The sequence below is a fragment of the Pseudopipra pipra genome, chromosome 1, assembly GCF_036250125.1.
Source record: "Pseudopipra pipra isolate bDixPip1 chromosome 1, bDixPip1.hap1, whole genome shotgun sequence".
In the NCBI taxonomy this organism is placed as follows: Eukaryota; Metazoa; Chordata; class Aves; order Passeriformes; family Pipridae; genus Pseudopipra; species Pseudopipra pipra.
This window is the reverse complement of record NC_087549.1, coordinates 47,688,938-47,713,229: the sequence shown is the minus strand read 5'-3', so window position 1 is coordinate 47,713,229 and position 24,292 is coordinate 47,688,938. Positions and strand designations below refer to the sequence as shown.

Genomic DNA, 24,292 nt, shown 5'->3' with positions numbered 1-24,292 from the left:
AATGATAAGGCTTTCTGTGCAATCATTTCTAGAAGCTCAAAGGCTTTTTGCAAACAATCTCTGGTTAAAAAAGAAATACAGCAAATGCAGGCAAAATTCCTCTGACCAACTCTCCTGTAAAGCCTCCTCCCTCTAGCTATTGATTTAGTTGTATTAATCAATACAATGAAACGAACTGTGAGAGTTTTCAACTTTGCTCTGGGGTCTGCTGTTACCAGTTGAAAAGCAAGACAATATATGCTGCTTAACCTACAGGCTTCAGGTGATAACAAAGCCCCTGAAGGAGCACTACTAATTAATGCACTGACAAGGATGGATCTTAAGCAGATACAAGCCTTTTTCCAAGGAAAGGTAATGAAGTTTTAGCCTTGAACCACCAAAATAATGGCTCTTCCCAAAGGAAACAGCAATGCCATGATTCTACCTGAAAAGCTGAGCAGGCCAAACAAGGGAAAGAAACAATCCAAAGTAAAATACATTGAAAGAGGGGGGAAAGCAAACCAGGCTTCCTTCTCAATTCTCCCTATTAGTTTAAAGCTAACTTAAGCATGTCTGCTGCGTACCCTCACAGCCTGACCAAAGTGCAGACATGCCCTAAGGGTTTTCATTCTCTGACAGACTTAACTGGAGACCGTCAGTCTATGAAATCGGGGGACACTGCAATGAGTTTGTGCATTACAGCACACTTAGGTGCACATCACTTATAGGCGGACTCTGCTCAGCTCTCCTGAAGGAAGAAAACCCTTTAACCCTTCTGACACACAGGCTGTTCCCTAAAGGATAATCTGGTGCTGCTGGCACCATGGCAACAGTGGCACCATGACAACGGTGACAGAGTCAGTAACTTCATGATCCACAGAGCTTTGATCCAGCCACACAGAAGTTTTTCCAGCTGCTGCAAATTTCTTTTAGAATCTTTATTTCTTATTTGCCTAAATGCCTGCACTCATCTCCATCTTCCCTAAAGTCTCTTTTTTCTCAAATGAGTTTTTGGTCACTCTCTTCTGCCCTTTCCTTATATTTTATTCTTCTTTTTTTTTTTTTTTGAGCATTATTACAACAATAATGGTAAATTCCAGGGGTTAAGAACACAATCAATTCCATGTATTATGACTCAAAAGTAGTCAACGTTTAAACATGCCTTAGCAGTCAAATGCCTCATGATAATGACAAAACTTAATTCTTGGGTAAATGAATCTATCTGGTTTTCATAAAAATTAACTTCTGACAAAGCTTAAAATCCCCCACATATTTTAAAGTGGTTTTTTTTCTCACTTTACCAATACCTAAAACAATAATCTCTGTATTGCAAAGGAGTATTTCTATATATCAGCTTTTCAACTGCTATAATAAAAGTAGATTTCTTAATTATCCCTAGTATGCATTTAGAGGGCAGATAATCCTCTGCATTTCTATGGCTAGATACCCATATGTAGATGGATTATTCAAAGAATTTCGTATCCATCCTCTACTTTCTATCTCATTTATGAAGATTTGGTTTTGGTGCTGTTTTCTGTAAGTTCTTTTCATTTCCAGGATTTGATGACCAACACAACCATGATGCTGATTCTGCAAGTCCAAGATTCTGCAAGTCCAAGATTGGAGCAACAGGTGGTTGTACCAGCTTCCTTAAAGTCATCCAGCATTCTGTCTTACCAGATTAGTACATGAACTGTGTATGACTAACATACAATACTTTCAGATTAATATTCTATAGTACCTAGTTTTTAGCCCCAAGCATCCTGTGAATACCAAAAGAACTGCTGAACTACTGTGTAACTTCATAATTTTTTAATTCCTCATAAGATGAAAATGGCCAAGCTATTGTTCTTGTACTGTATGCATCTCATTAGCAGTTTGGCTGCAGGAGAAAATGAGCCATTAGGGAAGCTGTGGTTAGTAGGTCATTCTGAAACCCAGCTGTGTGCCCAGCCCCATTCCCCAATTCAGAAAAGGCTCAGAAAAACTCATGTCTCTTGCCTCTGAATCACTTCTAGAGAATCCTCTGCCTTTACCTCTTTAAGATATGTGGCACCTGTCTTACAGCTCTCAGCCATACAAAGATTTCATGTATAGCTCACAGACAGCTCTTCTAATCTGTGGCAATACCTTCATTTTCTTGGCTCTGCACTGTCTCTTTATTTAAACCTTACATGAGCCACCACAGAGAAAGATATGGCAATTATTTTGTGTTGCAGAAACAACTTACCATGTTAAAGTAAAGTAAGTAAAGAAGGATATGTGTGTTACTGAATGTAATTAATAGGATCTGTGTAAGAACATTCTCCTCTTAGGAGAAGTAGGATATCATGATCATATTTACAATGATCAGACAGGAACAAGGCAAGGCAAGACAAGACGACTCCTTTTCAGAAAGGCCTACATCTATCAATGTATAAACATTTATCTATCATTCATATATAAACATATAGTACATATATACCATTGAAATATATAAATGTACATCACAGATGAGAGAAGACTGAACTATTACAAGCACATTACAACTCATTTTGTTTTCCTCAAAAAAAGTGAGACTTTTAAAGAAAATCAAAACTCTTTGCTCCGTGTAAAATACCACATTGGGTTGAAAATTATGGTAGCTATTTCTTTTTGAATATCAAGTAGCCACTACACCCCATCTTCAGTCAAACATAAAGATCAGACTTTCTGTCAAAGCCAAAGTCAAAACAAGAAGAATTTGCCCTCTGCTCCTGGAGATAATGGCCAAAACATACATTTTCCCTTCCTGTAACTAGAGATAGCTGGAGAAGTGCCACCAATCTTCAGCCTATAGAGTGGTTGTAGTACAGAACTCAATTTTAACAGTACCTCTGCTCATATTGAAATATTTCTCTTAAATGTCACAATCTGTAAATCCAGATACTATTATTACTCTCAGTTACAGTTCTGTACTAAGGGGACAAAGGGAAAACCCTGTGCAATTCTTGTATGTTCTCCCTGAAGCACACTTTGCTGATATGGAAACACTATCAATCATGATTCAAACAGGTGTGTGTACATGCACCAGACTAAGAGCATCTGTTTAGGTCAGTTCTGCAAATGAGAGGCACAATCCATGCTGAAGCTTTGTCAAGCAAGGACAACAGAAGTCATTTAACGAGGGACATGAGAAGGCTTCTTTAGGCCAAATAAATTTGATTTTCTTTGATATCACCAAGAACCTTTTTTCCTATTCTTGCTATTACCGGATTGACTGTTAATGTACGTATATATGACCAAAAGCTGAAATATATTTGTATTTCCAGGTTACACCAAACTTAAGACCCAATACCTCCTGTTTCGTGTAAATGCTTCCTGCATTATAATGCTTAACTGTGCTTTTCCTGTAGCTTTTCAGCCTGTCAAGGAGTCTCTTTCCCTTATATGCTGCCTCATTACTGCAAAGGCCTTAAACTGCTCCTGACATTAGGTCTCTCCCCTGAAACTTCTGAGCTCAGAAGCTGACAGGGCAATGTGATTCATCATCTTGTTCTTATGTTATGAATTATTAAATATTTGTCTAATGGAGTAAGCACTGCAATAGCAACAACAACAGCTATGAAGTGTCCTATCTACCAGGATTGCAGACACCAACTGGATGGGACTGAGGGTTTGTTTAGTCACGTATTGGTTGATGGCAGAGAATTCAGGAGAATTTATGATCTCCCCTAATGCATCAAGTCTGCAGTCAATGTGCACAGCAGAGGAAAGGATGTTATTTGCATCTTGATCTTAGTTGATGCAAAACTTCCATCTCATGGCATGCAGTTCATTAATCTTTCCACTGCTGTCTTAGAAACATTTCCATATAATGTCTGCTTCTGCTGAAATTACTAGCAACTCAGTCACTGGAACCTTTTGAACCTGTAAAAAATATACATCTCTCTACCTTTACTCAGTCTCAGTATTATCTTCTGTTTGATGCCTTAAATTCTACTGGTCAGTAATATCATACACTGTGTTAAACAATTACTTTTTCTATCTGATTTGGAAAGCACTGATTTTCAGTTTTGGGGAGCAGTCAGCTGTACTAACCCTCTGCTGCTGTAAAATACCACAATAAAATACACTTCATCTTATGTTAAGCTCAGAAAGAGCTAGCCTTTCGGCAAGTTACTCTTCACCTAATGAGATCATGAAATAGAAATTACCATAAAGAGACAGAGACTGATAACCCAGATAAGACGACCATGCTTTTCATTGTCACATGTAAGCAGTTGTGGTGGGTTGTCCTTGGCTGGATGCCAGGTGCCCACCCAGCCACTCTATCACTCCCCTTCCCAGTGGGACAGGGGAAACAGTAAGGTGGAAAAAAAAAACAACTTGTGGGTTGGGATAAGGCAGTTTATTTAAAGCAAAAAGTAAAGCGAAGCTTGTGCATGCAGAAGCGAAACATAGCAGGGTTTATCCTTTACTTCCCAGGAGAAGTGATGGTCAGCTACTCCCGAGAAGCAGGGCTTCGGTAATGTGATGGTTCCTCAGCAGGCAGTCATTGGAGACAACAAATGTCCACCCTCCTGCTCTGTGCCTTAGCTTTTATATCGGAGCTGACATCATAGGGTACAGAATAACCCTTTGATCAGTTTGGGTCAGCTGGCCTACTTGGGTCCCCTCCCAGGATCTTGCCCTCGATTGTGGAAGGAATGTTACAGTGCTGATGCTGTGCCTGCCCTGCTCAGCAGTAGCCAAAACACTGGTGTGTTATCAACTCCCCTCTAGATACCAATGCAAAGCACAGCATTGTGAGGGCTACTGTGGGGAAATGAACTCCAGCTCAACCAGACCCAATACAGCAGCGAATGTAACAGGCAAACTGACAGTTTGCTATGTATATCTGGCACAAAAGGAGCTGGCTTCTTGGGAAGGACCAAGCTCAGCATCTGCCTATGTCTATCTTCTTCCCAAGTGCTAGATGCCAATGGGTGGGCCCACAGCCAGATCAGCCAGGAACTGTTACTGTAACTGCCTTGCAGTATCAGGACCTCCGACCAATGGCAGGAGAGGATGCAGTTCCAAACTCCTCAAAGGTGGACCATGACCTCCACAGCAGTGGCTCAGTGGTGGCTCAGCTGGCATTCAGGAGAAAAGAAAAATCTGGTTCCAGCAGACAGTGTTTTTTAATAATAGACTGCTCAGTGGCTGTGATGACTCTTCAGCATTTAGCTACTTTATGGGCACCATTTCATAATTCTTACTAAAGTCCAAATTAATCAGGCTGATTCTTTCAACCACTGTCAGTTCTATCTCTCTCAAAGTGCAAGAGAACATAGTTCAAGGAACCACGACTTCTGAAAGTCAACTTCAACAATCAGGTGACTAAGGCAAAAAAATGGGGCCAAAGGCATTTGTTACAAGCTACATCAGTGTGTTCCCATGCATCACAAAACCTGAATGTCTTTTTACAAGTCAGTTGGACACTCAGCCCAAAGCCATGTGCTTACGTATTGTTCTATATCAGACAATAATTTCACAGAACACACCTGAAGACTGAGAGCAGTAAATATTCCCTGAGCAACCTGGGAAGCCAACAGTGAACTTTTCTTATCCACACAGACATCAGGTAGGTGAACACCCACCCAGTTGTGCACTCTGAAGTCATTACACAACTGACTCAAATGACCCAGATGAGGACTAGCTCAGGACTAATCATATCTGGAGTACTTTGCTGTAAAGGGGTGCTGGGTAGGATGCTGCACACATTCTCAGAGATTGCTCTTTCCATGCCAGATTGCCCAAAGGTCTCAGGCTGAACACTGCAGATTGAGGCCACTGTCAGTTCAAGACCTGTGCGGTTTTTGTGTGCATCTTCAAACCGTTTCTTGTCCCCAGTATCACTGCTATAAGAAAACAGATCCTACACATCCTGCTTTACTTATGCATGGAAAGCCCAAATATTGCTCAAAGGGTTCAAGGAGATTGTGAGAACCAATGAGGTTGCCTGGCTTAAGGGGACTGTTTTAGTTAAAAGCAATAAAAATGCAATTTTCCATTGTTAAAATCAATAGAAACACCTGAAGTGCTTACGTTCCTTGTCAGCACTATCAGATGTAAAACATTTTTCTGCCATGACTTAACTCAGGACTCTGTGGAGGATATCAGTAGTATCAAAATAGCATAGGAAACTTTGGGATGCGTAATCAAGTTTTTTTTAAAAAATCTGTTAGCAAAAATAGCAAGTTTCCATCAACCTCTCTCCCGCATGACACTTACAGTTTTGGTATTTCTGTGCATGTATAAAGTCCATTTCCTATTGTATTTCCCATCTCATGACTCCTTTGGGAAAGCCTGCTTCATAAACAAACAATTCCCAGACCAGATAACTAAATCTCCCTGCTGACCCCTTTCCATATAACCCAACAATAACAGAGACGCAGTCTCTGCATTGACATTCTTTGGTGTGTTTATGCTGTTTTAGTAATGATGTAATGGAAAGTAAGTGACATGCTATTATTATTATTATTATGCTAAGGACTGCAAGGAAGAATTGGTATTCTTTAAGGTTTTATTTTTCCATTCAAAAACAAAAGTCTATCCAGGGCTTTCTAACCATTCACTATTACGAAAGGTCAAAATATTCCATCAGAAACGTTAAAAAATATGATACTTGAAAAAAGTTTTTTCAAAACATTTACACAGCTGATCAATTTTGAGTAATGCATTTTATGAGCAATGTCACAAGGTTATACACTTAGCCTTGTGGGCCTCAGCAGTTCCTGCATGTCCCACGCATGGGAAGACAGCGACAGAAGTGACTATAGCTGATCATAGTCTTGGCCTCCCATTCCCTCATAAAGGGTGGGGAAGCCTCTGCAAGGCAGACCCATTCCCTTCTGGCTCCTTAGAACAACCATCCATAGTAACACACATGGAAAAAGCTGGACTCTGCCCTCTTCCTGTCTATGCCAGCCATGTATAGGTCAAGAACAACTCACATCTCCTGAGATTGTCTGAAGCCTATGTGATTTCCCTGAGCACCACATATTTGAGGAACAGGACATATGCCATTTAGTCTGAGTTCCCCAGAGCCCTATGGTTGTTTGCTGACTTTTGCTGAAAGTCAAAATCTAATCCTTAAACAGGTGTACATAGTTAGACTGAGAAATTAATGCACTTGAGATCCGGCAGGGATCAGGTCCAAGGTGGGGAAGAAGGGAAAGACACGGAGCCCCATTTCAGAGAGCAGCAGCTTGTAAACATGAGAAGTTTCTGAAGGAAGCCACCTGAAGTGTGACACCAAGTGCCTATGAGAGAGGTCAACGATTACCCTCAAGAGCTGTGAGACAGTCTGGAGACATTTCACCCATGAAGGTGAATCAACAAGGCAGCTAGCAATCCAGATCCGGAAAAGAACAGGGAACCAGCAAAGGAGAAGAACGTGGCTGTTCTTGCTCATTTTTAGAAGCCCAGCCTTAGCTAGCTTTGAAACCTTCTACATTAGTATGTTACATAGTGTGCAGTTCTCCCATGTAATTTTGGCATTTACATCACTGTATTAGCAGCGGAAATTATTTCCAAAACAGTTCTCATTCTTTTTGTCACATTTATGATTCATCTACCAACCTCAGCTCTCCATATATGTAAGTAACTCCAGGAGACCAAATAAAAACTTGAGAGACTAGGAATCTATTATGCAGAGGAAGCAATGAACCTCCCTCCTCTGCAATTCAAAACTCTTTTAGATTTGACAAAATTTAGTTTTAAATTGTAATTTTCTACTGTCAAGCATATAGAGACAGTTTGTCAGCAGTAGGAGTGAAAAAGTACCTTCCAAAGACATACTCCAAGCTAGTGTTTCTACTGTTAGCTTTATGTTCAAGAAAATGGCAATACCAAATGTACACTTCAAATGGATATCATAATGGATAAAAGGAAACAAACTAATTCAGAGCATCTCTTAGGGCTCAATCTATCAATTAAGGTCTGCTAAGACTGGATTGATTATATCGAGCACAGATGAAAACTGTGCTGCAATACTTCCTCCAAGTCATAACACATAACTTTATGTACTTATTTGTGTGACTTATTTGTTATGTCCAAAAGCTGTGTAGCTAGCGTTTTCAATGGATACACAACTGCAGCCCTATACACCGCCTCTCAAAATACTGAAGTTTTCCATTACCTGGAGATTCAAAATCTCCAACAAGTCTCAGCTGTTCTTATAAGACAGTTTTCTTAAACTGCATTAGTGCCCCAGGGAGCCTGTGTCACTCAGCTTAGTGGTCATGCAGCACACAAAGGAGTTGTTATGGAGACTGATGTCTTTCTAACAATTATATGGTGTAATTAGTGTTGGCTGCTACAACATAACTATCAAGCTGTCTCCATGGAAACTACCCAAACCCCTGTATTTTTTAAGGTTTCAGCAACTGGTCTTTTTTATAGACCCTTCATACGCAGTGAAGTGCACACTGATTGCCTTATCTGCTTGTCAAGCTCAGCTGAGAAACACATTTTTTTTTCCAAGGTACTTGCATAGTCCCCATCGTGACTCACAGGAATCAACTTCGTGTATGAAGAATAATGTACATATTTCATACAGTGAGGACCAATCACAAAGCAATAAGGATTGTTACCTTTATGCATATATGCGTGCATATCCATGTGCATTACAGTGCACAACATGTGTAGCTGGAAGCAGCTCACTTCTGCTCTTATGAACCCCTTCCTGGCATCCTTGAAAGCTTTAGGGTCACAGAAACTCCTTCTCAGATTAGAGACACACTTCTAACAATGCTGGTGCCACGGAGAGTTCCTATCAGTAGAGTCCAGATGGGTCTAGCACACGATTCTCCCTCTCTCCTGGGGCCTTGGCTTGCAGCTGCACAGTTTCTCCAGGTTGGGTGAGGAGCGATCTTGAGAGAGTCTTGCATACAGGGCAGGATCTTTGCCGAATGAAACCACACTGTGTTTATGGAATTTCAGTGGGAGTTTATGACATTTTTGCATAAAGCTTTATGAGGTCCTAGCCAAGAAAGCAACGTGATTTTCAGCCAAGAATCTCACTGTCACTGTTGCCTGAGCCCAGCAGCATGCAAAGAAGACACTTTTTCTGTCTACAATATAACCAAGTGGGCAAGTGCCAGAAAATCAAACACATTCTTTTTCTGGTTATGATATACATATAACATTTTTGAACAGACTTTTTAAACACAGAATCCTGATGCACTAGGGCAGCAAAGAACAAGGAGATCCATTTGCTTCACAAAGTATCCATGGCAGGACTCTTGAGCACCACTTATTTCCTGCAAGTAAATAGCCCTCAACAGAAGTAAGGAACTGACATTCTGGACTAGAATATTTTCTAGCACTTGCATGTGAAGCAGCAGTGAGAGAGGAATTAAGAGATATACAAATAGAAGCACATGCTTTAGCAGAGGCTTTAAGACTGCAAAAATATGGAAAAGAAAGCATGAATTAATTTTATTTCTCTTGGTTGGTTTGCACCTGGGATTAAAGCAGATAAAATGTGAACAGTCTGCGAAAAGGTGCAGTGAGCACAATCAGCCTAGGAGCCTCAGAAGACCTGCAGTTGTGGTTTCTCCACTTCATGAGAAGCAGCAAAAAGAGAATTTCTGCTTCAGTAAGTACTTTTCCAATCATTAAGATTGGATATTATCCTTTTTGTTTGCACTGACATGAAGAGGGATCTAGTGTATCCATTTTCTTCAAGGCACCATGGGGACCAAAGAAGCAGACACACAGACACAAAACATAAAATCCAAGACACCAGGAGTCATTCTGAATAGCAGAAGAGATTCTGAATAGCCATTATATATTTTGGGGGAAGACTAAAACTGCTGGGGTATAAGTATAGTGGGCTACAGTTAGGTACACAGGACCCATGGATGAGAGACGCTTTCAGACACTCCTGCAAAATTGCTTTCGCAACGTCTGGCAGCCAGCATTAAACACAGGATGACCTGGGGCAAACACGTCTAAAGTTAACAAACAAGGAACCAAAGCAGCTGCCAGGGGATAGTTTTATGTATTAGGGAGCCTCCAACATGTTCCAATAGACTACAGATTACATAATAGTGCCTGGGATGGTCATATAGAAAAGAGTTGCATACTCTTGATCTGATTAATCTGAATTTTCTTCCAAATAATGCATAAGAAAACCAGTGTAAAGCTCAATGCAACTTGATTTCAGTTATTCGATTTTGTTTCTTCAGATGAGGAAGAAAGAGAGAATCCCAAATTCACTGATTTTCGCATTTGTTCTTCCTCTTTATAACAAGCTGCCTCAATAGATTCCTACTGAGAACAAGCTGAATTCCCTACTCTAAGTTTATTAGGATAACATTAAACATGATATAGCAATATGAATTTATAAGTAACCAGTATCTCGCTGAATTTTTCCATTCTATTTATTATTTAAATTATTTCTGCTACTTAACTTTTAGAGGCCCTAACAGGCTTCATCACCAGATATAGATTGGCAGACTTAATCAAAACAAACTCACTGACAGCACTGTTAGAGCTCATTAGTGTTCTCACCAGATGCTTCTGTCTGTGTATATGAGCATCTCCAGTTTTTCTTTCCAGTGCATGACCCATGATACCAGCACTGCTCTCAAATTAAAACAAGAAATCTAAGTACAGCTTCAAATCCTTGCTCTTCTGGGGATTAAATCTGTGCAAGGCTATGACAAAGCATTTAATATTTCTTGGATCTCCTAAAAGCTTTTTTTTTTTTTTTGTTATACAGATCACTTCAGTGATTCTTTTTGGCATTTCTCACGAATTTATACAGATATGACTAACACACACACAATTTGCTCTCACAGAAAAAGTGCAGAAAGCATTTGTCACTATAAATATCATACTGGACTACATACACAGATGAAACCTGTGCTTCGTCTATTTCTGCACAAAGCAATGCTCTGACATGAAAGCTGTCAGAAATCATTACAGGGAAGAATTTAAAAACCTCATACATTGATTAAGTTGCCTAAGCCAAAGTAAGTATCATAAAAACGAGTTACGACCCAGCTCCAATTTATAAGTGAATGAAAAATTAGAGGGGAGGAGGCCAAATATGTGGGCTTCACAAAGAATGTCTCCTTGGATGTGCAAAGCAGGCCTGATCAGATCTCATGGTTAGTTCATTGGAAATGAAGCGGTGGCAACAATCTCAGGCCCAGCTCATCAGTCAGATAGGTACAAAGCATCCACATGGAAAACAGATTTTCCGATTCTCTGCACCTCCCTAGAGGCCTGTGCTGCTGTCTGAGGACTACAGCGTTCTCCTTTCTTGGCTCTTTTGCAAGATAAACATATTCTGGCCTCTAGTGCTGCTCCTTTCCAACTGCTGGTGAAAACTCCAGTCAGTCTGAGAGATTAAGAGGATGATCTAGGGCACTACTCAATCCAAGAAAAATGCTCATGTGGGAAGGCAAAGCTGTTGTCGTGACCAGAGGTGGTTTTTTTTTTTTTCACTGAATACCATTCTGCAAGTCCAGACTCAAATACTTTCTACCTTTATTCTTTACCCACATTAATTTAATTTCTTTTTTTTTGGTTGTTCGTTTTTTTTTTCCACAGGAGCCACACACTTTGATTTAAACAGATTTTTATAGTGCTAGTTAAATACTGCTTTTCCGCACTTACGATGATTTAAGATGTGATTGACACAACTCTCATACCCCTGCAGTGCAGAGTTGGATTAGTACATAGTTCTAACACTTTCAAACACCTGCAGGAAGCAGCATTAGTGATCATACAGATAGGACTCTTCTTAACTACCCCATATGTAAATTTATAGTTCCTTATAGATACAAGGTTCCTTGGGAGAATTTTGTAGGAGCTGTGAGATCAGCCCTGACCCTTCAGGCAAGCTCCAGTTCAGCTCTTGCTTTCTGCCTATCTGTGTCTGTCTCTGCAGTGTCTTTTGATCCCTTTCTAAAACTGTTTCCGAATTTTTCAAGCATTCACTGACTTCTAATCCCAAATCAGCTGCATTTTAGTACTTGGAGCAGCAGTTCCTCCATGCTCCTCATGCATCCCCAGATAGGTACTTCAGAACCTTAAATAAGCCTTATAGCAAGCTTTAAAACAGTAGTCAAAGACATAGGGAAACTGCTAGTTTTGATAAAATTATTAGTGCTACAGACAAATCTCATGTCTTCATTACTTATTCCCCTCTTTGAACTCAAGACAAAACATATTTTGAGCACTCAGAAGCTACAACAAAAGGAAAAGGATTAATGTGCTCTGTTACAAAAACCTTCCTAAGCAAGATAATTAAACCATGCATGTTAAAAAGCACACACTTTTAAGGTTGAAAAACAGATTACATCCTCACAGTGACATAGGGGCAAATTTTTAGTTGCTATAAAGGCACATAATTTCATTGACAACAGTGGCTAGAACAAACTTTGTCTAACTTATGTCTAGAGTTAGCCAAATCCCCACAAATCTAGAAACCCTTGAACTTTGGGAAAGCTTTGATCCAGTCCAGACTTTGTGGCTCTGATCCACTTCAGCTGGGAAGGACCCAAATCTGCTTAAAATATATTTCACAACACATCTTTGCCTGCAGTTTTTTCAGATAGGTCATAAATACCACATGTAGAACCATTTACCCTCATTCACACACAGCACCCACACCCACTAGCAGAGGCAGCTATTCCCATCTCCAACTCAGAATGTTAAACAAAAAAAAAAAAAAAAAAAAAAAAGACTCATGAGCAAGTTTTAGATCAGTTGACTTGCTACCAAGAAGAGAGAAGAAAGCTAAGGTACTGAAATCTGCACAGTCAGAATGTTTGGAAGAAATTCAAACTGGTGAGACTTGTACAGTGTGGAACAGCTTGCAAAGCACAAAGCAAGCCATATCACTCCCTTCTTGTTATCCTCAGAAAAACCAGACTCATTTGACTACAGTTTCTAAACAAGCATATTATGCAAGTCTACTTTTTTTTTTTGTAAGGCAACAGCTTCATTTCACTGTAGAAGGAAAGTTGTGATCACAAATCACATAGGAAGGTTGTGGTTTTCAGATGACCTAGCTGAGAGTGATGAAACTAAGTAAAATCTAACCAGGGAAAAGGAGTCTGACAAGCTCTTTTGACTGCATTCATCACCAATAATTTAACAAATCAGCTGTTAATAACTTAAATCAAGCACAGACAGACCCCAAATCCTCAGATCATAGGATAATTCCAGTAGGAATGGACCTCAGGAGGTCAGACTGGGTTGCTCTGGGCTTTATCCAGCTGGGGCTTGAAAACCTTCAAAGATGGAAACTGCACAGCCTTCCTGGGCAACTTCTGCCCTTGCCTGATTTGTCCTTGGGGTGAAATAATTTTTCCTTATACCCACTCTGAACCTCTATTTTTATCTTACACACAGACCCCTAAGCACCACTGTGAATAGCCTGGATCTGTCTTCTTGATAATTTCTCCATAGCTACTGGGTGGCTGCTATTTGTTAGGTGCTCCCAGAGTTGTCTCTCTTCCAGGATGAACAAGCCTGGTCCAGCAGCAACTCCCCTAAAGGGAAGTGCTCCAGTCCCCTGGCTTTCTTGGCAGCTCTTTGCTAAACTCACTCCATTTATCAATGTCTCTTCTATATTGAGGTGCCTAAAACAAGGCTCTCTATTCCATACGTGGTCTAACAAGTGCTGAGTAGAGGGGCATGATCACTCCACGAATTTACTGTCTATGCTATTCTAAGTAGAACCCAGGATCCTTTTGGCCTTCTTAGCTGTCAGGGCACACTGCTGGATCTTGTCCAGCTTGCTGTCTACCAAAATCCCCAGCTCCTTTTCCATAGAGCTGCTTCCCAGCTGTGCAGTCCCTAGGCTGTATTATTGCCAGGCGCTCTTCCTTCCCAAGTGCAGGGCTTCACATCTGTAACTGAGGAATTTTCTAAGATTTCTGTTAGCCCATTCCACTAGCCTGTCCAGATCCCTCTGGATGGCAACCTTGTCCTCCAGCACTATTGAGTGGTCCTCCCAATTTAGTGTCCATTGCAAACCTGAGTGTACTCTATCACCTCTGATTCTTCAATAAAGATACTAAACAGGAAGGGTCCCAGGACAGACCACTGCACCACTCCAGTTGTCACAAGCCTCCAGTTACAGTAGGAATCATTAACTTTCACCTTCTGATCATCTTTTTTTTTACCCATCTGGTTGTCTGTCCATCCAGACTGTAACAATCTAATTTAGATATAAGAATATTGTGGGACATACCGTCAAAAGCCTTGTTGATCTTAAGGCAAATGACACCCACAGCTCTCCCCTGCTCCAAAATCAATGGAAGTTCTGGTACTGAACTTCGGGGAACTAGTTTTAACTTTTGGCTCAGGTAAGGCATGCTGCAAACAACAGCTGGTGCACCCACTTCAGAAGGAGTATTCTTCTCCAAAACACCTTTGGAAAGTATAGATTGCTTTGGAAAGCACTATGCTCAGTTTATACACAGTATTTCATCTCAGCTAATGATCTTGGTGTATTATGCACCTGATACTTGTTGTCTCAACTCTACATGCAGGCTGCACAGACAGGCCCTAAGAGTGTCAAGTAGGAACAGCAAGGGAAACTAGAGAGATGCAGAAATTCCTCAGTTCTCCCGGGAGAAGCCCAGATTCACTGTGTTCCTGTGAGGGTCTCTTACCTTTGCAAGGAAACTCCAGGTTGCATATTGCCCTGAGGTTGTGCTGCTTTTTAGCTTTGCTGTGTGCAACATCAGAAAGAATCCCAACAGCCCACTGCAAGGGATAGGGAAAGCTTGTTAATAAAGTCTATTAATTTCAACTAAACAACCTTTTACAGGCACCTTGGTTTTCAGAACTGCAGTGTTAATCCCATTTGGGTAAAGAAAGCTGGTGGACAAGGAGCTTAAGTTATGTCTGGTACATCTTGGGTTTTGTTCAGTCAGTGACTAGAATCTGAGTAAAGTAAGTCTGACGCTCTTATGGCTGGTTTCTAATGCACTTGCATAATCAGAAAAGTAGAGATTATTGGAAACATGAGGTGAAATATTAACTTCAGGCATTGAAATGGCCCTGAATAACAGCAATGCTAATTTCGACAGGAACCACACATGTTTGGCAACTCACTTCAACCTCCACAGAGTCTTGAACTGAAAAAATATCCAGTGGAAAGTTTCTGCCTGAAGCTTTCAAGCTGTTTAAATCTCATGAAACCTAAATTCCAATTAGGAAGTCAAATACATCTCTACTGTATAACAAATAGATGACTCAGTAGTGCTGGGAACAGGATGCTCCAAAGTTTTCTGCTGACAATTAGGAGAATTTTGATTCTCAAGTCATATCGGACAGCAATTCCCAATGCTCCTGTAGCCAAGAGTACTCTAAAGAAAACTGTTCCACATTTCACTGGACTTTACAGAACTTATGAGCCTTGGTTCCGGAGTTTGTTCCACTTCTGACTTATGTACAACCCACTGGTTGTGAACCAGCGAAATCGTGCAAACCAGCAAGCAGGGAATAGAAAAAGGACTTCAGAATATGTAAGGCAAAATTACTGTGAGGCGTAAGAGATTACAAAGTACTGTGGGAAGCTGCATGGGAAAGGAGATAGCATCAATACCACATACAAGTGATGGAGCAAAAAGTGCCTTGGTATTTGCAGAGGGTATGCTGTTCTGGATAGTGATGCAGTGCAGTTGGTCCCCTCTCTACAACAGCAGGAAGGGTGGAAAATGCTGGCTCCCTGGGTCAGAATTTTCCATGCTGGGCTCCTGTATATCAGCCAAGTGCTGTTTCCTGCTCAATACACGTGGCAAAGTTCCATCTCAGCCACATGTCAGTACAGGTACCAAACAGTAAGATAACTTCCCAGGAGTAGAAGGAACTAGCGTTTCTTACACTGAGCCATAACATGAGACCCTAAAGGACTATCTGCTATGCCCGAAGACAAGGAAGCAGATGCTGTTTTGACAATAAAAGATAGGCCCAAACTCAGCAACTTGTTGCAGAAGATGAAGTGCTGAGCAGTAGAACATTCCACTCTGAGAAATGAGTTAGTTCAATGATCCAGCATTGCCCAGACTTTTTAGAGTCCAGTAGCTGGCTTAAGTTTGTTTCAGATCTTCTGCTGCGAAGGACTTTTAGTCAGAGAGATTTGATAATGTTTAGTGTAATTCAAAGATAAACAGTGAAACAGCAAAGCATGGGAATGTTTACCTAAATATTGATGCCACAATTAACATCAATTTATTTTGTTAAATAGATTGAGCATTTTGCACCTCATTGCTAATGCTTCAGACATTCTGCAGAGGCAGTAGATTTAGCTGTATCAGTTGCCCTTACTTTACATTGTATAGGTTTTCCTCCAAATCCTTTATGTCTATAAAGACACTGGATTACAAGATGTAGGAGAGCAAATGAGATGCTTGTTTCTCCATCTAACCATTCCTTTTCCCCTTCCTGCAGTGCACTGTGCTATCTACTATACATCTGCTGAAGGTGGGGCAATGGAAACAGAAGTGGGAGGCTACAAGTGTTAAAATTCTAATGAAGTGAAAGAGAAGAATATCTGGGCTAGACAGATATCCATTAGTGCTTGCAGTTAGACCTTGCCTTCACAAAAAAATACCTAACTACAAGCTACTTGCAGTATGGATAGTCCACCCTTGAAAAAAAAGTCACTTTCATAACAAAAATCTATGTACATTGGAAATTATTTAACAATCATTCTTAATATCCCCTTTTAATGGAAAATCTGGATACTAGTAAGAAAAACCCTAAAAATGAGGAAATATTTTTGCCATCAGTTAGCATGAAACGATTTTTTTCCCCTCTAAAAAGAAAATACTTTTATTTAGCAAAAGACTGAAGGGAAAAGATGGGAATAAGTTGGGTTTTTTTTTTGAGATAATTAAGATCTATAGGAAACATATTTATGTTGTCCTGTAAGAATTATGCTATTAGGCAGGGAACTTTTGCTTCTCAAAATAATGGAATGCTTGTTAAAGCCTCTCCTTTTTACCCCAAAAAAGCATTCTGCCAAATAACAAGATGTACAGGAAAATAAATCCATGTACAGCCATATACTGCTAAAGACTAATACTTTGTAATCGCTGCAAACAGCAAGTTTTACTAGGGCTAATCCGACTTCAGAAGCATTTGAGAGATGCTATGTATCAAAGCTTTGCTACATTTGGTAAAAATTATTTTACTGGTGACTGGGAACTCTCCGGATCAGAATGCGCTCACTGAAGGATACACATAAAATTCCAGCACATTTGAATCTCAGGCCTTCAAATGCATATCCACAGATATGCACAGATGTATATTCTCTGCATTTTTACTGGCTTATGCCAGCAGAAACTAGTATAACTAAGGCTTTACATACTCCAAAATTTTTAACTGAGAGTCAAGGTTGGAAGTCAATGTGCTCTCCTATTTTGAAAACATTTACATGTCCTGTTACAGAAACGTTACCTGGCACAGCAGCTGCTATGAAACCTGTAGAAGTACAGGAATGGAAAGTCCAAGGCACTGAAGAGATCACCTGAGGGACAAAGCAATATACTCAGTGGAACACTGTTACAAGCAAGGGAAAAGCAATTACAGGAACATTATTAGTTTAACATTCCTCTGAGCCTTTACAGCTGGCTAACTTTTCATTTATGATGCTTTCCACATTTCTGGTGTGTTTAATGATTTCTTTCTGACCTTGCTTTTAGCCAGTTCCTGCCTTTGGCTGAAAAAGGGAAAAGGGATATGTAAAAGTATTCTCTGTGAGTATACAGAAAATCCTGCTTAAGCAACAGTTGCCAGTGGACAGACATGCATTATATCCACTTCTTTTATTATAGAGTTTGACATAATTCCTACTGAAGTAACAGGAAACACACACATATGGTGGTTGCTTCCGTCTTTGGCATTTGAACTCTCTAACACATAGCACGTTGAGAGGTTTAAGTTCTCCCAGGTCCAAGTAGAGCTCTTGAGTACTTGAATTTCCAGGAACCTGGGCCCTGGTTGCTCTTGGTAGCAACAATTTCTTGGAGTTCTCTAGCCTTTAGGCTCTACAGATTTGTAGGAAGCTCCATCCTTCACTTTTTGAAATTCAGGACTGTTTTGCTTAACATTTATGTCTATCCTGTGTGTGTGGGGGGGTGCCTATGTACACAATATGCACCACCAGGCAAAAAGGGGAATTTATGTTTCTTTAAATGCTTCCTTGATTTCTGACTGAACAAATGTCTAGTGAAAGCAACAGGTGATCATCTTTACCCTTCTAACTATAAAAACACCAGTATGGTAGGATTATTAGCCACCATAAAATAACAAAGTTCTCAATTTTTACCATTTGATCTGTTGCTACTTCAAATCCTGTCATGGGCTTAAGCAACGGGATACCTCTTACGAAAGCAACAAAACCAACACTCTGCATAGCACTGAGGGCAATGCAGAGAAGGAAACTCAGTTCTATATGGCCTGCTGGGACACTGCTCTGAAGAGGACATGCTGACCCAGGGAATCCTTGTTTTTTACCACGCACCAACTCAAAAACTATTCTTTGTTGTCTATCCCGTGCTGCTTCGTTGCAAAGGGCAGCTAAGTAAGGTATTAGGAAATATCATGCAAATTACACCAAGTTATATACTGTTCTCTGCTCTTCCTACATGATAACATATTATTGGTCATATCCAAGGCTAAAATTCTAGAGGATATGGTCTCTAGAAACATGCATGGAAAGGAAAGGCAATATGAAAACCTAAAAAAGGAACAACTCAATACACTTTACCTGCTGGATGGGACGCAGAGGCCAAGAGCACCACACTAGAAAAATTTAAAAAAATTAATTAATTGGATAGTACAGAATATATGACAAGGGCTGAACATTATAAATTGACAGGTTTGTGTTTGTTTTTTTCATGGTGAAACTTATTCCAGTTAAGTAGAATAACTGAGGCATAAGAATCAATTAAAAGAAAAACAAAGTTGATTGGGAAAGAATCTCTGGGGTCACTTAATACAGTTTCTCACCTGAAGCAGAACTATCATGAATATTTGATCAGGCCCTCTGTGGTTCTGTCTCAAAAATCTACCAGCATAGAGATTCCACGTCTCTGGTAACTTGTCCTAGGGCCACTCTACCTACCCTCTTAGCAAAGAAGTTTTTCCTGCTGTCCCATTTTTAAACCATCAAAGTTGCAATGTATGGTTGTTGTTCTGTGTTATGCCAGAACAACTGCACTTAAGTATCACTTAAGATTTCTGAGGTCTTACAAAGACTTCATCCTCTGAGTTTGCATAGGCTGTACAGAGCCTTTTTCAGTGCTACTGATTCTTCCTCTAAATTTATGATTTTTCCCAAATTTTTTCATTCCAAGTTGTTTCCAAGGTTAGAAGGCTATAGAAACATATTGTGGGGCACTCTAAGATGGGAGAAGCATGTATGTCTCCAAAGCAGAGCTACAGCTTCTTCCAATTAACAACATACATCGATGACAAATACTAAGGATAAGTGGGAGAAGGACAAAAGAGCATCTGCAGAGTCTTCTTCTTGAAAAAAGCAGCAAGCATTGCACTTAGAGAGGTAAAAAGACATTAATTAATGTTATGAATGCTAAAGCATTCCAGGCCAACTCCCTTTTCCAGTGTTAACACAGCCACTATTTCGAAAGCTGCTCACTCAGCTCGTCCCAGCTCTCTACATGATCAGGCTACTGCACTTGGTGACCTGTCCTAGGCAAGCTCTGGTGAATTCCAGCGTCATTCACAGAGGCACCAGCAGCAAAACGAACTGCCAAGAGCATGGAAATGCCATGGCTAAGGAAGCCCTGGAGGGGGAGCTTGTCACTGAAATCAGCCATGGAACATAATGGGCTGGAGAAGGAAAGGGTTTATGAGGGATAGACAGGAAGGTATTTTAGGCTTCACATTCTGTATGTCTTTGAAAGGCATCAGCTGCTACAGTACATTCACACTGTCAACATTTATACATGTTTTTAAATGATCCAGTTGTCACAAAGACAATGAAGAAGGCAAAGCAGATCACAGCAGGTAATTTCCCCCCCACATTCCTCCCCACACACGGGTGCTCTCCCTGCATGGGATGCCAAGAGGAACTCACAATAAACAGGCCCAATTCCTCAGTTTCCTGCTAAAGAGAGAAAAGGAAGCAAAGGTCTATTGCTTTTGACTGAGAAACAGAGAAAACAGGAGACTGGCAGGGGAAAGGAAACTGTATTAAGAGAGATGAGAATTACGACTAAACTGTGTTACTCCACTTCCTTTTTGCACAATTAAATTTTAAATAAAAAAACACGGAGATTGGGAAAACTCAGAGAGAAACTTCCTTCTGCAACCAAGAGGAATTGATAATCCTACCAGACATCCCAGGTTTTGAACCAAAGAAAACATATGAGGAAAACAAAATCTTATTTGTGAAGTGTGGGGCAGGCTAAGGCAAATGGGTTAGATGGCATTACAACTGCACTGTAGCTCTGCTCTGAACAGAGCATCAGTAGAAAAGACACAAAGATGCTGAAAAACCAGATGAGGGATTCAAAGGTTTCTAGAAGGACAGCCTGGATACCAGGCTGCAGTAAAACTAAAACCCCAGTGCTGGATTTCTCTGCTCCTCTCTTTTTTCCCTGTACTCAATACTGAGGGCTGGGTCACCTGCAGTTTCCTTTCTGACTAAAAAGAGGTTTTGTCAGCAAGAATATTAATTTAATTCACAAAACTGATAGATTAGCAGCTCCTCCAGAATCCAGATTTAGTTTAGCTGCATAGAGTAGAGAGCCTTTACCTCATACCTTTGTCAGTGTCACTCCTTTACCACTTGAAACTCTCAAGTGTCTGTTTTCTCCTCACCAGTAGCTGCTAGGCCATATGGTATGCCTTTGTGAACACAGATCAGACTGGGACAGATATTGGGATGTACTGAAACTTCCTTACAGGTTCTCCACAAGAATTAACATATTAACATAACCTGCCTCAGCATAGGAGAAAGTCCAAGATGAGCTGCAACCTGCTTCTAAGACACATTATGTATCCCTCAACATGTGAGGCAGACATTACTACCCCTCCCCTCACACTAACTCTTGCCTTCTAGGGCGGGGAGAAATTCCTTTCTTGATAAAAAGTAGGGGAACAGAAAGGAATAAAGAAAATACAAGATTATTAGAAAAAGTACTAGTAAGTAGAACACCAATGCAGAAGTCAGAGTACAGGAAAATACAATAGTGCAGTAAAAAAAGGAGGTGGGATCAAGAGAATTGGAGAATTAGAGGGAGTATCTTGGAAGTATATTGCCCCCCTTCTCTTCCTCCCTCTCCCTGCCCCAGATGCTTAAACACAAGGGAGAGGGACGAACAGGATGGGGTTGGGCACTGCCTCACTCCTCCCTTCTCTGCATAGCACAGCTCTGCTTTCCCTCTTACACTTGCTCCTGGCTCCCTTTTTAAAAGCCATTGAATAATCGTGCTGTAAGTGATGAAGAGAGAAGAACGCCACACTTTCAACATCAGCAAATATTTCTTCAGATCGGTTTAGTTCTAGAAAGTTCTCATTCATGTACATTTTCTTAGGATGTCTTTCCCTCCCAAACTGTTCCAGATTTTAGAAGAAGAAACAGTGCATGGCATGTAAGGACAGTATATGTTAGGAGACTTTGCTAATTTCAGTTGCACCTCTGGAAACATCCAAAAAAGTCAATACAGTTAATGTTTCTTTTTAATCAGAATATATATTTTTTACTCTAACATATTGGTACATTCTAACATTCAGCAATGTGGTGCAAAACTTTCCATCTGCCCTATGCAGGTAGTCTCTACACTGAGAGTACAACTGTGCTTTCATACTGAACAGAAATGCTTTGAACAGCCTCTTCTGTTACAATCCTATATGTTTTCCTATATATAAGGAAAAATTTTCTTCACTGAAAAGGTTATCAAGCATTAGAACAGGCTGCCTAGGGCAGTGGTTGAGTCACCATCCCCAAGAGTACTTAAAAGACATATACATGCGGTGTTTAGCGAGTGTAGGACTTGGTAGTGTTTGGTTAACGCACTCGGTGATCTTAAGGATCTTCTCCAACCTAAATGATTCAATGATTCTACATTCTATCTGCCTGTGCCTACACAGCTGCTTTCTTTTACCCGCACAGCCGCACGCCAGCTGTGTGATTTAGGTTAGAAATAAGCAGCTTTAAAGACCCACGGATCATAGTGCTAAGAGGAGAAAGCTGCACTAATACCGCACTAGCAAGTTCCTTCATAAATCATAGAATCATACAATCATGCTTGTATAGGCAAGATCTCCAGTACACGTTACAGTACCCTGTTCTGGAGGTGGAACTGGGATACTGTCATGGCCAAAACAGTCCTCAAGAAGCCTTGAGTACAGGAAGCAGCACATACATTAATACCTGCTAAATCACAGAATTTAGCACTGGGCACCCTCTCACAGAGATAGACCTACGTTTACAGCTCTGACCCAGAGCTGCCTTTGAGGAGTAGAGTTCATTCGGAGAATATTCTTCTACTCAGCGAGATTTAAAAATACTTTTGACTGTTTTCTACAGAAATTAAGCTTGTGCAGTAAAGCTGTGTGTACACAGCTCTACATAGCTCTCAAACACTCTGAACAGCTTCTTCGAAGGTCTCACAAAGAAACAAACCCCACCAGTGCCTTCTGCAGCAGAAGGACTTAAGTCCCATTAAATACTGGAGGTGGCATGCCATGGAGGTTGCAAACGTGGAAAGAGCTTCCATCAAATTTCACACCCTTTCAAACATCGTCAGCTATTATGACAAAACAAAACTCTAAAAGAAATCAGATGTCACTTATCCCATTTCTATGGTACTGCTTGTTTTCCCCAGTTCAAATGTTATGGACTGTGAGCTTTTGTAATACAAAGAAATACAAACGTATATAGATATCTATAGACCCAAACAAAACAAAGAAGCATCCAGTCTGCTACCTCCTCTCAGTCACCTGTTTTCCAGCAATTGCTTTGCACCATCATCTTATAAGCTATGCTGACCTTTAAGCCTCTTACTGGTGAAAATCTTTGGAAGATTTGATAACAAATTTTTGTTTTTAAGCAGATGCTGAAAATAGCCATCTTCCAATTTGCACAAATCCATTGTTGGATTATTTGTTTGTTTGGGTTTTTTGTAAAAAGAAAAGTTTTAAAATACATACCATTGCACCTCACAGGTCCTTAGCAAGAAGTTTCTCCCTTTCAAAAGCTTCCAAATAAACAATCATACTTTCCATGTAATGTGGAACTCCTGCTCTCTGCTGGACACAAGTTCACAGACTCCAAAGGATCGCCGATTAACAGAGAAGACACCCAGCCCTGACTTTTCAAACAAAGCTGCAAATTTAAGACCTTCAGCCAAAATCTGAATTTAAAGGTTCAGGCCTATGTGCAATTTTCAACTAAAATGATAACTGAAAGCCATATTCAGGCAACTGCCAAATGAAAAATCAATTGATTTTATTGCTTGTTTAATTATTTTCCCTTCAACACAGAAAACCAGCAACAGTTCATTCAAGACTTCATGGGTTATTTCTGCGTGTGGCAGCTATTTGCAAATTCCACAACTAATTCTTCCAAAGTGTCAATAAACACATCTACCTCCTTTGCATAAAACTGATTTGCTTTGCATTTCATAGTGCATTGCATAGACGGAAAACAACTGATTTAAACAAGAGACCACTTCAAGCAAACTGATATTCAGATATTATCCACGAATGGGACCCTGGTGAATAGACACTGGAATCATACAGAGGCAAAATCACAGCCCTGCATTACTTACGTATCAAAATAGGAGATTTGATTGAACTAAGATAGAAAGAGAGGCACTGTTATCATATGGATGATGTTACAAGATAAATGGGAACTGAAGTGAAGGAATGTTCCTACACTGGTGTCTCTGATGTGTTCCTATCAATGATCTTTCATGTGGTCATACATCTAATCAAACAGAGAAGTACAACTTTACTTTTGTTATGCTTATTCCTAACTTCTGCTCCCTCTTTCATTCCTTTTGACTACCCTTTCTTTGAATTTATTATTCATATTTCATAGTGTCCCCATATGACTTTAGCTACCATCCTAAGAAGACGCCAACATATACAACATATGGATGGAGGAGAATGGGCATCCAACATACGGATGAAGGAGAATCTAATCAAGTTTCTATATGCCCTACTTCAAACAAAGCCTCACCAAAACCCAACAGAAGCCAAGTACACTGAATGTTCTGACTTGTGTGGCTCTTTGAGGAAAGGATTGAATTTAAAAAAGCAGGGGAATATGGTCGGTGACTCAGGCTCTTTCACTAGC

The 24,292-nt window shown here is 40.3% G+C and overlaps 1 protein-coding gene across 9 annotated transcripts in view; it reads right to left on the bottom strand.

The window, feature by feature from the left end:
* Positions 1–24,292, bottom strand: part of TMEM241 (transmembrane protein 241) — a 56,329-nt gene that overhangs the window by 10,989 nt on the left and 21,048 nt on the right. For all 9 annotated transcript variants that reach the window (XR_010430696.1, XR_010430694.1, XR_010430695.1 and 6 more), the window contains exons 11-13: positions 18,731–18,765; positions 17,419–17,488; positions 14,625–14,718 (exon numbers count right to left, since the gene is read on the bottom strand). Coding sequence is in view for 6 of the 9 variants with exons in the window: in XM_064655286.1 (XP_064511356.1) it covers positions 14,625–14,718; positions 17,419–17,488; positions 18,731–18,765 (199 nt within the window). In the remaining 3 variants the exon portion in view is untranslated. The remainder of the gene's footprint in view (positions 1–14,624; positions 14,719–17,418; positions 17,489–18,730; positions 18,766–24,292) is intronic.